The sequence below is a fragment of the Diadema antillarum genome, unplaced genomic scaffold (genome assembly GCF_040938485.1).
Source record: "Diadema antillarum isolate AM-2024a unplaced genomic scaffold, OU_Dant_1.0 seq00001520_RagTag, whole genome shotgun sequence".
Taxonomy (NCBI): Eukaryota; Metazoa; Echinodermata; class Echinoidea; order Diadematoida; family Diadematidae; genus Diadema; species Diadema antillarum.
Window position 1 is genome coordinate 312338 of NW_027272252.1, and position 16273 is coordinate 328610.

The window sequence follows — 16273 nt, forward strand, 5'->3', positions numbered from 1 at the left end:
CTAAGTCCAATTTTTGGCCAAATTCAGTTTGACATGAGAAATTGTAGCTTATGCATGGACTCATCTTGTGTATAAATGATAAATCCTAATTACCCCCGGAAGTGCCTGAAATGAATGAGTTAAATCTTATATGAATGTAAGAATGAAGGATTTGGGTCATTCTTACATTCATATTATAGCGCCCTCTCTCATCCTTCTCTCATCTCTATAGCAGAATGTATATGATTCAAAGAACAAGCCAAGTCCATCACACAAAATGGCCTCTCCACAATTAATGTAAATGTTAATTGTCATAATAATATATGTTCTAATTTGTATATACAATGTTGCTTTCCCATCACAGTTAAATAGAATATTATTGGACAAACAAAAAAGATATGAAGTTTTTTAAAGTTTACTCGAAATGGTCTTCCATGGACTTGGGTTGTTCTTATATTCAGATACTCATTTGCATTCATGCTAATTTATAATGTCCGCAATATCTTGCTCTCTTCGAGAAAAAATAAGACCACTTCACCACTAGTAAGAGAACGCAAATCATTGAACGTCCGCTGAAGATTACATGGAGTGTCGTTGCTCTCACTCTGCTGGTATTGTCCTTTATGTCTGAGAGACAATTTGTGCTTATGCAATTAATTATTCCTATGACAATCATTATATTTGTGATACATTTGCCATGATTCTTTCTTCGACATCCCCACTATGATTAGATGTCTGCAATCTTTGTTAAAGTACAAGTTCACCTTCATATACATGTGGATTGAGTGAATGCAGCAATATTAGTAGAACACATCAGTGAAAGTTTGGGGAAAATCCGACAATCCGTTCAAAAGTTATGAATTTTTAAAGTATCTGTGCAATCACTGCTGGAGGAGAAGACTACTACAGTGTATGATGTCACATGCGTACAACAATATAAGGAAAATAAAAAGAGAATTTCACAAAACTTGACTTTTTGAATAAAGTGCACATTTCTTCGACATGTTACTGACTTATGTTAGGGGTAATATTATTTCCCCTGACATCTGAAAGAGAGAAGTCGAGTGTTCTTTTATTATGTGAGAAAAGTGAGAATATCTTGAATTTTCTTTATACTTTCTTTATATAGTTGTACTCATATGACATCACAAGCTATAGTAGTCTTCTCATCCAGCCATGACTGAGCAGAAACTTCAAAAATTCATAACTTTTGAACGGATTGTCCGATTTTCCTCAAACTCTCATTGATGTGTTCTACTAATATTGCTGCATTCACTCAACCCACATGTCTATGAAGGTGAACTTGTCCTTTAAGTTATTTATCAGCTTACGTGAGGTACAATTATATTCGCTAAGGTTAACACACAATAAGGAAAATCTTCATTACAGACGCTGTATTTAAATCTCAGTACAGGCTTTATGAAGGACCGATTGTCCGTTTCAAGCCTTATGATTTTGTTTTCTTTTGTAACCTTCACTGATTATAAAACTAGGGGAAGCCGCAGTCCTTACGAAGCCGTACATGAATGTCCAATAATAATATATTCAATGTCATGAAATTCATTAAATGGCTTCCTCGTATAGAAAAAACAAAGAAACAAAGAGAACTCACCATATGATGAGTCCGTCGTGTTTGAGTAGTTGAAATTGAGATTTGCTGTGAATTGAAGTACAAATCAAATTGAAATTCATTCTTTCATTCATTCATTTATTTTTCATTTCCAACAAAAACATATAAATATATTACAGAAATTAAATACAAGTACATACATTTCATCATAATACAAAATAAAAACAAAATCTTGCACCACAGAAGATTGCATGTGACATGGGAAAATACATTGAATAAGAACAAAACAATTACTCTGTACGTGAGAATAGGTATCTATAATTTGTTGATGATAATTATCATTAGCGAAAGAGAAACGCACACACACACACACACACACACACACACACACACACACACACACACACACACACACACACACACACACACACACTATGATAGGACCATCTGGTGGAAGATGGTGGTGATGTTTTCCAGAGCCAAACAGTGGCGCCTTTGGTCAGGATCTGGAGTGAAGATATATGACCTCGCGTGACCTAATTTCTCCTTTGGTGCGAGAACCAGGGATCGGGGTCATCTGCCATGCATGAAGTCAGTCCGACGAGAGAACACGACTGCATGCAATGAATACATTGTACTGAGTGTGACTTCGCCGAGCCTTGTACTGTGTTGCATATCTGGACGCATATTATTTCTGGAACAATATGAATGATATGCTCCTTTGCTCTTTTGTGGGTATCTTTCTATATATTTATTTGTTTCCATTAGGAGAGAAAGGACACTGTATAAAATTATGTATGTATATGTTTACTATGTCAAATGTATGTAGTATATGTGTATAAGCATGTATACTGTTTTAGTACATATATACATAAATATGCATATATATATATGTATATATATATACATAAATATGCATATATATATGTTTATATGCATATATATATGTTTATATGTATATACATAAATATGCATATATATACACGTTTTCATATGTAAACATACATGTTTGTGTGTATTTCTCTGCTTCTGTGCTTGTGTGTGTGAGTATAAGTACCTTTTATATTAATATACGTACACTTATAACTGTACTCTGCTCCAAGCAAATGCTGTTTTCTTTTCTCATTCATTCAATAGTATACCTTTTTTATGTATTTACTAATATATCGCCATTATACACTCACAAAGACGACCATGTAATGTCTCGGAAGATGCTTAAAGGAAACCAAACCCAAAGAGCAATGTGGATTGAATGAAAGCAGCAACATTAGCAGAACACATCAGTGAAAGTTAGAGGAAAATCGGACAATCGATACAAAAGTTATTAATTTTTAAAGTTTTGGTGTTGGAATCGCTGGATGAGGAGACTACTAGAGTTAATGACGTCATATGTGGACAACAATACAGAGAAAATATAAAGAGAATTCCACAAAAGAAAATTCATGAAAATTACAAATTCCATCAACTTGGTACTGACATAATTATGTTAAGGGTATAGTATTTGTTCCCCTGCTTTCTGAAAGCGGTTAGTCAAGTGCTCTTTACGCTAGAAAAGTGAAAGCATGTTGAATTTTCTTGATTTTTTCTTTATATTGTTGTCCGCGATGTCATAAACTCAAGTAGTCTCCTTGTCCGGTGGTTCCAACACCAAAACTTTAAAAATTCATAATTTTTGCATCGATTGTCCGATTTTCCTCAAACTTTCACTGATGTGTTCTACTGATGTTGCTGCTTTCACTCAATACACATTTCTCTATGGGTTTTGGTTTCCTTTAAAATGAATATGTATATGAGCATTAACGTTTTCATTACATCTTTCTTATGTCTTATAGGTCTCTATATGCATTTCGTTGGACGAGCAATGGTCAACTGGACGGAGATCGAGTCACGTGGGAAGTCAAAGGTCACGATACCGTACATGGCTGGAGAGTGCTACTTTGACCAGAAGATCACAATACTTGGAAAAGGTGAAATACGTATGGATATGTATTTAAATGTGTAAGCATATATATATATATGTATATATATATATATATATATATATATATATATATATATATATATATATATGTATATGTGTGTATATGCACGTTTGCATCTATGTAAGTAGTATGTGCGTATGCGTATACGTTTATATGCGTGTGTATGTATTATGTACATTGTATGTATGAATGCAGGCCTTTGTACGTATATCTTTATGTTGATGTAGGCCCTATATGTCTGCTTTCATACATTTTCATGTTACATTATATTCAATTTAAATATATGAATTTCTATGAGCACCATTCATTATTTTCTGGATCTAACTGCAGCTAGGTGACAGGAAGTGAGACTAACGATAAGTGGAATATGTTTGTATCGGAACACATAAAATGTAAAATACTCTACAACCTGAATGATGAGTGTCATGCCATGTTCCGTCAATTTTGTTTGAGCATGTTGAGTGTCAGTGTTGTGAAGTTGTATGAGGTTTTACGAGCACAAGTCAATATTGACAAATCAAGCATCCTGACTTAATTATTTAACATGTCGCATGCATAATACAGTCATGACACTATCTCCCTCCCTCTCTTTCTCTCTCTCTCTCTCTCTCTCTCTCTCTCTCTGTAAATCAAATTACGAAGTAGAAAGAAAATTATACAGACCCAACTGCGCCTTGACAAAACCTCTTGAAATGTAAATGATTCTGTAAAGGGCTTGAAAATGTGCTCGTCTATCTTATATGATAAAGACATACAATATTTTTTTTTCACACCGTTAACTGTAAACATCTATCACTCTATTTTTTCCTTCTTCCTTCTTCATCTATCTGCCCCCTCTCTTTATCTATTTATCTATCTTCGATTCTTTCTTATTGCCACTTTGTATATTACTTATTTCTTCTCTTTCTCTCTTTGATATATATATATACACACACATATATATATATACATATACATATATATATATATATATATATATATATATATATATACATTGTAGTTGCTCTGCGTATTGTCAGTACTAGAAATAGCAATAATAATGTCACAACAGAGGAATGCATTGAATGCCAATTTTGATTTTTAATTAAAAATCAAGATTGGCATTTAATGCATTCCTCTGTTGTGACATTATCATTGCTATATATATATATATATATATATATATATATATATATATATATATATATTGACATTTATATATATGACAGATATATATATATATATATATATATGTGTGTGTGTGCGAGTGCGTGTGTGTGTGTGTTTATACGATATGTCTATTCCTTGAGCACATGGCAGGTTTCAGCGCGTGTAGGATTACAAATAAAACGAGACGTTGTAAAAAATGAAAAGCGTATAAATTTATCATTTCAGACGTTGGGCTCGCACTAGACCTTTGCAGAGTCTGAATTACTTTTCTCAGGCACGTTCAGTCCACGTCGAATACAGGGGCTGTCTTCTCGGTGAACAATCAAACTCTATCTTCTCGCAGTCTGGTGGCCGAGTCTGGTGGCCGACTTTCGCTCCTCAGCCTTTACCTGAATTGTTTTATCGTTCGTGGTCTCTGTAGTACGTGGCGTCTCAATTTCATGAAAATCGTGCGCGCTCGTTGCGAGAAAGCAGACGCTGCATCTGGCAATACGTGCTTGTGTTACATGTATTGTATATACATGTAATGCTTCTCTACCATGAATGATATAATAGTTTTTGATGGATGTCTTTTTATCGAATTCAATATCTCTACATTATACTAAATTGCGCTAACGAGCTCGAATATTCAAATGTGAAAACATCAATTCAAAATGTTACATCTTAAACTCATTCTAGTTTAAGAAGAAATTTGCAAAATTATCATTCAACAATAGCCGTCAATGTAATTCATGATGCTTGTTTATTTTAATTGTAAGATGGCGATAATAACCCTAAGCATCATAACATTGTTGAAACATAAAAATATAGAGATTATTACATAGATAGATAGATAGTACATTGTATTAGATAACACGTGTTGCCATACCCTGCCACGTCTTGGATAAGCAGGACTAATGAAACTGTCTGGCTTTTCTTTATATTCTTAGAATACTACGCAACCTTTAGTCTTCTTAGAATAAAAGCATCAAATCGGGCGGTAACTGTTACATTTATATGTTACATGTTAATGTTAAGGTTAATATGTTTCTTGTTAACAAGTTATATTAGAGGTATGTTAATTTATACCAATCTTGCTTGGTTGGTTTCTCCCTCCTTACCCCACCCCCCCCCCCCAACTCTATCTCTTCCTTTCTGCATCTCTCCCTCTCTATATGTCTCTACCTTTCTATCCGTCTGTCTCTCTCTTTATCTATCTCTCTATCTATTCATTTATCTATCTGTCTCTCTGTCTATATATCTATTTATCTCTATCTATCTCTCTATCTATCAATCTATCTCTCTATCTATCTATTTATTTATCTCTATCTATCTATATCTATATATCTATCTATCTATCTGTCTGTCTATCTATTTATCTAACTCTCTATCTATCTATCTATCTCTCTATCTATCTATCTATCTATCTATCTCTCTATCTATCTATCTATTTATCTATCTCTCTCTATCTATCTATCTATTTATCTATATCTATCTATCTATCTACCTACCTACCTATCTATCTATCTATCTATCTGTCTGTCTGTCTCTTTCTATTTATCTAACTCTCTATCTATCTATCTATCTCTCTCTATCTATCTATTTATCTCTCTCTCTCTATCTATCTATCTATTTATCTCTATCTATCTATATCTATCTATCTATCTATCTATCTATCTATCTGTCTATCTATTTATCTATCTCTATATCTATCTATCTATCTATCTATCTATCTATCTATCTATCTATCTATCTGAACCAAAAACAGAGCCTACCAACGACGACGACTACCAGCTCTCGTTGGAACCCGGGACACACAAGTTTCCCTTCGAATTCCAGCTCCCACTCCGTGTCCTGCCATGCTCCTTCGAGGGCACGCTGGGTTACTCCCGCTTCTTTGCCCGCGCTGTCGTCGACCGACCCTGGAAATTTGATCACGTGACCAAAAGGGGTTTCACAATCGCTGGTGTTCCCGTGGACCTCAACACCATCCCGAATGCGATGGTACGTGTAGACACCTCTTCTTGCTTTTGTTTTTGTTTTAGTTTTTTGTCACATACTAGTATATTAAATGCAAATACTATATTCAGGTATGTAACGAAAGTTTCTGCATACTTTATGGACACAAGATGCAATTTGAAGGAAAAAAAAAGAAAAAGAAGAAGATAGAATTCGTGAAAGTCATCCACCGGAAAAGCGCAGCGTGATGGAAATGAAGAATCGCCGGTCTTTGGAGGGAGGGGTGTATGACGGATACGCTATGAATTCCCTCTATTTCATGCTGAAAAATGCATGAGCCGAGAGTAATTGAATGGCGGGGAAGTGGTCTGGAACAAGCCCATGATCCGTGGGCTTTGAATATTTCATAACTGTCCTATAATCTTTCCTTTTTTTGTGAGGGAATCTTAATACCGCCGTATATATTCCGATGACAGTATAAAGACTTTCGCGAGTGCATAACTCCCGCTCAGTCCCACATAAAGCCATTCAGTAATTCACTCCATTCCAGTTAAAGTGAAAAACCATCGACATTCAAGAAACTTTTGATTGTGCAGAAAGAGTGATAAGAAACGATAAAAAAAAATATGAAATTAGATTTTTAAAAGATGATTATGGAATGTAAAATTGCGAATGTAAAAGTAGTGCTGTCCGTCAGTCACATGTGCAAATTAGTTGATATAATGGTGTCATAATTTGTAAAGACATACACTTGATTTCTTTAAAAAAATGCACGCAAATTTTCTTTCTTCGATGAAAAGCTTAAGAAAGAAAAGTTATATCCTTCACGTTAACGTGTTGTAAAATTTCCACACGTGTACAAGGGCATCAAAATTTACCGAATTATTGACAAGAAAAATAGTTTTATGAGATTCAAAACGTATATTCATGCTCATTGGGAAGCTTTAGGTAATCACATAAATGCCCTGATTAATATCTATGTCACTCCATGAGATCGATATTACTTGTAAAAAAAAAACAAGAAATAGAATAAAACGAATTGAACTTTAGGTTCCATAGTTTCGGCATTCTTTTCCCAATTCAACTGAAACTTTCTCTTTTCGGTGTGTTTCACTTTTGTTTATGCAAGTGTTCAAGAGAACATGAATTTCTTCTTTGCATAATTTGTGCACTTTTTGAAATAGTGTGCTATGTATCAATAATGTGATGGAGTTGGATTTCACCATAAAACTCATTTGACATTCAAAATTTGTTTGGCGTGATAAGAAGACGCTATATGAGCTTCCTGAATAACATTCATTTAAACGTTTGCCTTATTATCCTTTCCGTTTTGTTTCTTCCAAGAATGTTTGCAAGAACCGCAGCGGGCAAACGATAATTATTACAGACTGCTTAAGAAACAAACAAAAATAAAGAACAAATAAACGAACAATCGCAGAGAGTCATGTATCTTTGAGATATTCAAGAGTGTTTGAGGATGAGCAGAATTAGGCGCCGTATGTAAGCTCGATTGTCGCCTCTTGATGATGTGATATTCAATAAGAATTCAATAACTAAAACAATCAAAGTCTAGGAGGGTATGAGCCGAAGATGCTCAGAGTATACAAAGTGAGAATATAGAGGAAACAACAACAATAACAAGAAGAAATATGTGAATATTACTTTGTCTTGGTCGTATAAAGAACCCTAGACTCGATGTGGAACCTACGCGTGTCAAAGGGGCCTGTGTGAAGTAGTATTTGAAAAGGGTGGACCGGGCAATGAGAAAGCACATGAGATGAAATTCTAACAGTATAGATGAGGTAAAGTCACTTCTTTCTATGGCGAAAAGTGATCAAATAAAACTTACATCGAGATGGATATGAATGCTGTAGCAAATCTAGGTTTGTCCTCCCGAGACAACGTTTTTTTTTTTCAGATGTCACTTCTAATGGAACATATAATCTTGCAAAATAGATGATATCTACGACCTTATAGCAATCATTTATTCACAGATGTTTCTGATTCTATACTTTATATTTTCGATTATGACCGATGCGTGTGCTTGATACATAGACGAATTAACCTCATTCCATAAAAAAGCTCCCAGGTCAGTTAAAGCATTACTATCATCACCCCACCTTCATCTCGACCCCACCCCTCCATCAGTCATTATAAGTTTGTGTGCACGTGCTCGCAGTCACGTGATATATTTGATATTTGATATTTATTTATTTCTGCAATTTCATGACAAGCATAATATACAAACAAATACATTTTCTTTTGCACAAACCATAGGATTTTTGGAAAAAAAAATCATAAACGTGATGAATACAAAATACTGACAATTGTGAAATACAAATCACACGGTACATTAATGATATAATAAAAAAGGAAAAATAATTTAAAGGTACAATCTAAGGGGAGCAATTGCAGAAAAAAGGCTGTATCCTTTAAGCTTACGCTCGAGAGCGGAAACAGCCCAGTTGACAAATATAGATTATGTTTATCCAGGGTGAGTATTTGGATGGGAGTGTGGGGACGGGGGTGCGAGGTGGATTGCATGTGCAGAGTGGTGAGTGCATGAAAGTGGTGAGGCCTTCGGTGTGTTATAGAGATATGAAAGTTATTCAATAATTATAAGACGAATGTTGAACACGTGATGTGAATGGAACAAACATATGCCATATATTCTTTCTCAAGTGTCAACACTTGGCAAGATTCAACTTTTAAATGGTTAGTTTTGCATTCAAACTCTTCATAATAGTTATACATATTTACAATTATACATAGTGTATTCACAGCATGATTTGCGATTGGTAAAATCGATATCTCGTTATAACCACTGTTAGCATGACACTACAGTCATAGAATATAAGCATCAATAGTGCGATGAAAGGGACTCAAAGTTATGAATACAATATTTTAGTGATTGATTGAATGATTAATTGATTGATTGTTTTGTTTTGATTTATTTCTATTTTGTGTTCAGAATAGCAAAGAAGAGAACACAACTAATTTACAGCGATTATTACTATTTAATGACATTATTTTTGTTTTTTTATGACGTAAAAAGATAATCGAAACGTATACTTTATAAAGTGTAATACAAAGTAGTCACAAAAACAAAAGTGGGACCATGTTGAAGTTGAAAAAGCCGCTTCTACGGTTCAGTAGCAGAGGTAGTTGTTGTTGTTGTTGCTGCTGCTACTGATGATGATGATGTTGATGATGGTACTGTTGTTGTTGCTGTTGCTGCTAACTTTTGTTATTGTTGTTGTTTACAGTCGCAGGTGTACGCGGAGGATGAGAAGATAGTGTGCTGCCTATGCTGCGCAACGGGGCCGATCAGCGTTACTGCGCACACGGACAAGAAGTGTTACGTGCCCGGAGAGACGGTGTACATCTCGGCCACGTTGGAGAACAAGAGCAACAGGAGCGTGTGCACGCTGGAGGCCGAACTTATTCAGGCACGGCTGAGAGAAATTAACGTTACTATTCCTTGCCATTTAACGATTTAAAGTTGATTCCCTTGGTATACACAGAGTAATTAGGGTAGCTTACTGAGTAGCGAATGTTTGCAAACGTAGCGAATAGTAGTTACAAGTTTCGTCTGGGTTCGTAAATAACTGCAATCAAATTCGCAGATTCATTGTCGCAAATTTTTTTCGTGTCGCAAAGAAATTTTGAACTGATGAAACCTAAAATGCGCTAAGCTCGCAAACATTTCCCTTCCCCCTACAAATTACTCTACTGAATAAGAACGAAGTACATACAAAAAACCTAACAATAATCTGTATATTGGCATCGAAGCCTTTGATGATCTTTCAGATAAACATTTATTCAATAAGTTCTCTTTAATCCACATTCAGTTTGCACTAGCGAAAATGATGATTGATTTGTCATGAGACATTACAGTTGTCAAATTAAAAGGGTATGAGACTCATGAACGAGTTTAAATCATGATGGCAGAAATCTCTAGAGAACATGACGATCACATTAATGTACAACATTGAAGTCCCAGCTCCACATGTAGGCCCAGACTGTACATTAATTGATTTGAGTTTATTGAAAATAGCCTTGAAAATGTCGCAATCAAAATTGATAAAAGATTAAACCAGAAATTGAGTTCCACCATCCTTTCTCTTTTTTTCTCTCTCCACACGTAGTCGGTAAATTACGGCGCCAGAAGAGAAGGAGTTGGGGCGCCGGGTTTCCGTACGACATCGCACGTTGTAACAAGTATTATGTATGAGGGTTGTGGCGCTTACTCCAGAGCCACGTGGGTGCAGAAACCACTGGTCATACCACCGGTGCCGGCGACAGGGCTGGAGGGATGTAGCTTCATCGACATCAAGTACTATATTAAGGTAACCTACAACATAATTATGCCTACAGCTATTGGTTATCATATTTCAGTGTATTTTGGATTTTTTTAATGTATCCTGTTGTGATCGGCGGCTGAAAAAGAGCTTCATGTGATTGCATGTATTTTCAACTATTTCAAGAAGATGTCACTTTTGACACTCCATGCTTTACTATTTGGAAAAATATTGTAATTTCTTTTTTATGACGACATTTTCCAACTAGTACACTATTTGTAAAACGACGTCATAAAGAAACTGTAACGTCATAGCGTGCTGACTTCTATAGTCACTTCAGGATCCCTCCACACCTTTGCATCCACCACATGACTTCTCGCTTCATCTTTCCCCTTCTTTTGTTTAGAATATTTGATCCAAAATATAAAACAAATAATATACTCTTTCTACTTTCAAGACGCTGGTTAAAACTATGGGCCGCGGTGCCTCTGATAGTACTATTCACTTCGGGGCTGAGCTACTCAAGTGAAAAGTAACAATTTTGGAGTCACCTGTGCCTTTAGTTTTAACCAGAATCTCTGAAGGCAAAATATATTTGGATACTTAGTATCGAGGTCGTTGGCCAGGAGTAGAGAGCAACGCATGCGCGACAGTAACGTTCATGAATATTCCTTTTTACGAAGCGTCACAAGCTGTGTCGAGAAGCTCATAGGTGAGCCGAGCTACAATGGTTGAAGTGTAGGATTCTCATTTGTCGTTGATGGCGGTTTTTACGCCCTCTATCGAGAGGAGTCAATGAATCATGATAAGAGCATAATCTTGTCATCACCATCTATTCTTCACTCATTAGTTACAGTGCGTAGTCTTCTCAAGCGATTTTATGATGACAGTGCATGATTTCAGCTAAGGAAACAATTATTGATGTTATCTGTCCATCGTTTTATCCTGATAATCACGGCAATGAATAATCTCACTTTCTACCAGCTGTAAGTGAAGATCTTAAATGTTCTCCTAAAACTGAGTAGAGATCCCTAATGAACTAGCAGGATTATCAGATCACATTAACGATCTGTAATGTTAAAGGCAACAAAGATTTTATATATGCCATCAGGCAGATAAATCAAATACATATTTTATGGTATCTGCTCTGTATTGTGTATTATAAAGCAAATATACCGTCGACTGCACTATCTTTTTAAGAGTGGCATTAATCAAAGTAGCTCAAGCTGTTGTTTTCTCCTTTCACAAAACACGTCGTATACATCGTATACTCTGTATCAATATTCATATATTCTGTGTCTAAGACTGTATGTCAGAGACCGACACTACTTTCTATCTCACATCCGGCGAGCTTATCTTGATGGTTCCGTGAAATTCCATTCATAATTTATGGTTGTTCCCGAAATACCAAATGTCACAGTTCACCGCCGACGTTGCCAGCACTCCGTTCGATGTAGACCTGATGCTGGAAATAACTATAGGAACAGAGCCGCTAGAGGGCAGCTTTTTCGGTAGGTCTATGGAGAGCCAAGACGCCGTAACAACAGCCGACATCCACGCTGACATGGCTAAATCAGTGGAAGATTGTAAGTTTGCTTCTCTCTCCCTCTTTCCCTTCCTCCCTCTTTTTTTTCTCTCTTTTTCTCTTGCTATCTCTCTCTCTCTCTCTATCCATCTATCTATTCATTTATCTATCTATCTATTTATCTATCCATCTATCTATCCAGCTATCTATCCAGCTATCTATATATCGATCTAGCTATCTATCTCCGTCAAATCTTAGCTTGCCCCCCCCCCCCCCCCCGTGTCGTCTACCTGTCTCGTACTGTGGACCTGAGTATGCATTATGCAAGTTTCTGGATAAGGCTTTTCCCAATACAGCATTTGTATTTGTACTTGATTGTTTGTTTGCATTTTTTTTTAGTTTTTTTTTTTCGTGAGGGAATTGTTGAAGAGCAAAATATCACTGTCATTTGCAAAACGTTGCTTATTTTGGGAGGCAAGGGCATCTTCTTCGACCTGATATAAAAAGGGAAGATTATTATACCAGCGGGCCCCTATATAGCCCTTGAAATCTCCTCATACATTGGAACCATGAAACTAAGGCCATTAATGTTTGTTGCTGTTGCTGTTGTTGTTTTTACGAGGACGTTGCATTCCCAATACAAGTATGTCTACCCCTACAACGTTTTGAAGACCCAGTATATTTATGCGTGTCAGTGTTCATAAATAATGAAACACTTCACGAACTCAAATAAGGCAATTGATAAGAATGGAAATATTGGCCAAATTTGGATGAAAACAAATGAAAGGAGCTAGTTAATGTAATTTTTTTTTCATCTCCTTCTCTTTATATATTTCAAATCATCCTTTCTGTTTTAAGAAGTATTCGCGAAGTAAGCGGGATTATTTTGAAATTTCACTCATTATCAGGGATTATGTGTCTCAAAAATGAAGTGAAACCATAATGATACCATTTTATACCTGAAGACAAAAAAAAAAAATAATGTCCGAATTCGTTGTTTGCTGTTGGTGGCGGTGGTAATGTCGTGTGATGACTAAGTTTGACACGTCATGTTTATCTCGGTGAATAATCATCATTCAGATTCTCATTTTTAAATAGCAGTAGCTGTAATTATTCATTCCTGTTTTAATGACACACAGTGCATTCATACGAGCAGTGTCACCAAGGTGTGCGAGAAATACGTGACGAGGAGGACAACGAGTACGTCTACGGTGGTCTGAGCTTCTCCCCACTCTACAACTTCTACAAGACGCCGACATCGACCCCGATGCCTCCGAGACATCAACAAGTCATTGCGTCCTCGGGGGACAAGTCGACCACGCTTTAACCACCGGCTGACTTTGGCCGTCGTGACTTTGAGAAGATCTAGACTGGCGGAAACCTGAAGTACGAATCACCGCGGAAAATGTTACCTTGGCAAGACCTTTCGAGGAAGGTCGTGTTGACGAGGATATGTTGATTCTTCTGGGACCGGTTATCGGATAATGGGAATGGGGACAGTGGGTTGAGTGGGTGAGACTTATTCTGCTAAGGCTTGGTTGATAATGAAACTTACATCTGAACACGGGCTGGCGAACGTGATCCACCTACACACCCAATACACAATCCCTTCAGCGTGGGCAGGTTCTAATCTTCTTTTACTTTCATGATTTCGTGTTGTTATTTTTTCGATCTTTTTTTTGCGCTATAACCTCAACATCGCGTTTTCATATGCGCTGTTCCCATGGCAAACATCAGATATTCATGTTTTCATACATTTACATGTATGTTTGTATGATTTTGTGGGGGAGGGGGGGGGGGGTATGGAAAAGAGGTTAGTTTCCAATCTTTCTGCAAATCTCCGAGCTCCAACGACCACTAACCTTTATACCAGTCCTAGAAACAGGAGAAAAATGTTTGCGCATGGTATACTCCTGACGTTTAGATTTTGGCAGTATATCCCATTTTATTTGGGAAATTATATATTTTTGTTCACGATTTCCTTCCGTAACCGTGTGCTCTATTAGCTCCATGACCCACTTGTAGCATGTCTATATCTGTTGAATAATACTTGTTTTCAGCTGTTTGCAGACAAATTGCCGGAGAAACACGCTTAATGTCCTTCGAGAAGAAATAAGCTCACAGAGATTCGCGCTGCCCGGCACATTAAAAATGTAGAAGGGGTCTAATTGTGAATGGTGCCGCCGTCAGACGCGGAGATTCAGTCGTCTAATGTCTCGTAAAGTCACTCTATCGAATTAGATGCGAACTTTGGGCAGGAATATTATTCGAAACGATGTTAATTCCTCGGACGAACAGGTGATGATGAGGATAACACGGAGGAAAATCCTGTGCGTTGATGGTGCATGTGTGACAAGCCTTTCACAACGCAGCACCCGCCCTCAAACATTGTGATTAATTTAGGCCCGATGCAGAGATGCCCCCCTAATTTGACACGGGGACCAAGCTCTGATTAATGGGGTAGAGTGAGGCGCCATTATCCTCTAACTCTGGTGCACTTTGGAATCTCGGCAGTTGATGAATATTGACCCCACGACGTGCTCCGCGAAAGCGAACTGCCCATTCGGATACCCCTTAAGGGCATCGGCCCCTATCCAGCACTGGCAGCAAGCATCAAGAATCCGGCATTTACATCTTGTCGTCATGGAAACGACCAGGGAGGCTCCCATCATCTCTATTTCATGCCAGACTTTGAATATTATAATATCATGTGGATTGATTGTGCGAGTGGTGAATTTGTGTTGTAGCTTTGCATTTTTGAAAGGGGATTAAAGCTGCACGGCAGAGGAGTAGATTGGAAAGCTTCTTCCCTCGTGGATGATGGAACGAGGCGTTTCCGAGTGACTCAAAAGATGGTATTGCCTGGAGAAGCACATGTCTTATCAAGTTTGTCGATATATAATGCATAGGTGTGGTGATAAACCTTGTGAAACAGATTTACTGGAACTTGTCCTCGCAGCGAGTCAGAGCTGTGGAGAAAAGGCACACCAAGCTTGTATCAGTACCTTTTTCCTCATTATTAGTTCACTTTGTCATGATCAGGCGCGTTTATTATTGTGCCTCAGGTTTTGCTCCCCCCCCCCCCATATGATTTAATGTGATTTATGGACGCCTCGTGAAAAGACATATTTGACCTTTAGAAGCAAGTGTTAAGCATTTTAAGAATCATTGAGACTAGCGTAAAATCTTTGGGGGAAAACATTGTCATGTTAAATAAAGCTGTATTACAATGAATCTTCATTTTCTTTATCTCTGTTAAATGTTAAAATAACATATATATCTTTTCGTGAGTAGGAAAACATGTCAATTATGTATACTATGCAATACGCATATAATTATACACGTATAAACGTATACCATGTGCCACTTATACTTTTATCATTTTGAGTAGAGACATTACTTTCGATTTTGCACTTTTTTCTGGGTTTATTTTGGGGTTCGGTTTGTTTGTTGTCGGTAATTGCTGTTGTTACTTTTTTAGGGCTGAAAACTTTAGATGAATTCAACCGCTAGACCTTCTGTATCTTGCAGCATATAGGGCTATATCAACCACAACTATTTGAATGAACTGCTAACGAGTCGCTCCTATCTTCATGAATAATAAATTTCTTATTTGTGCGGCAGGCCTTTTCCGATGCAAATGACAATATGAAATGATTGGTGTGGTTTATGTAGCTATAGCCAGAATGAGACCAAAATTACAGCATGCAGATTTGATTCTACAAGTGCACGCTGTTACGCCCCCCGCACACCCAGCTCGGTAGCAGCAACGGTCCGGTTTTTGTTTTTGTTTTTGTTTTTGTTTTGCTCTGGCGCGCCAAAACGAACC

General features: G+C 37.0%; 1 protein-coding gene across 1 annotated transcript in view; it reads left to right on the forward strand.

Moving 5' to 3' along the window:
- The window catches only part of LOC139710298 (arrestin domain-containing protein 3-like), a 34775-nt gene extending 21004 nt beyond the window's left edge, over positions 1 to 13771 (forward strand). The window contains exons 2-7 of the mRNA XM_071622225.1: positions 3382 to 3516; positions 6428 to 6663; positions 9885 to 10067; positions 10767 to 10967; positions 12340 to 12505; positions 13584 to 13771. Of these exons, the coding sequence (XP_071478326.1) occupies positions 3382 to 3516; positions 6428 to 6663; positions 9885 to 10067; positions 10767 to 10967; positions 12340 to 12505; positions 13584 to 13771 (1109 nt within the window). The remainder of the gene's footprint in view (positions 1 to 3381; positions 3517 to 6427; positions 6664 to 9884; positions 10068 to 10766; positions 10968 to 12339; positions 12506 to 13583) is intronic.
- Positions 13772 to 16273: the final 2502 nt, after the last annotated feature.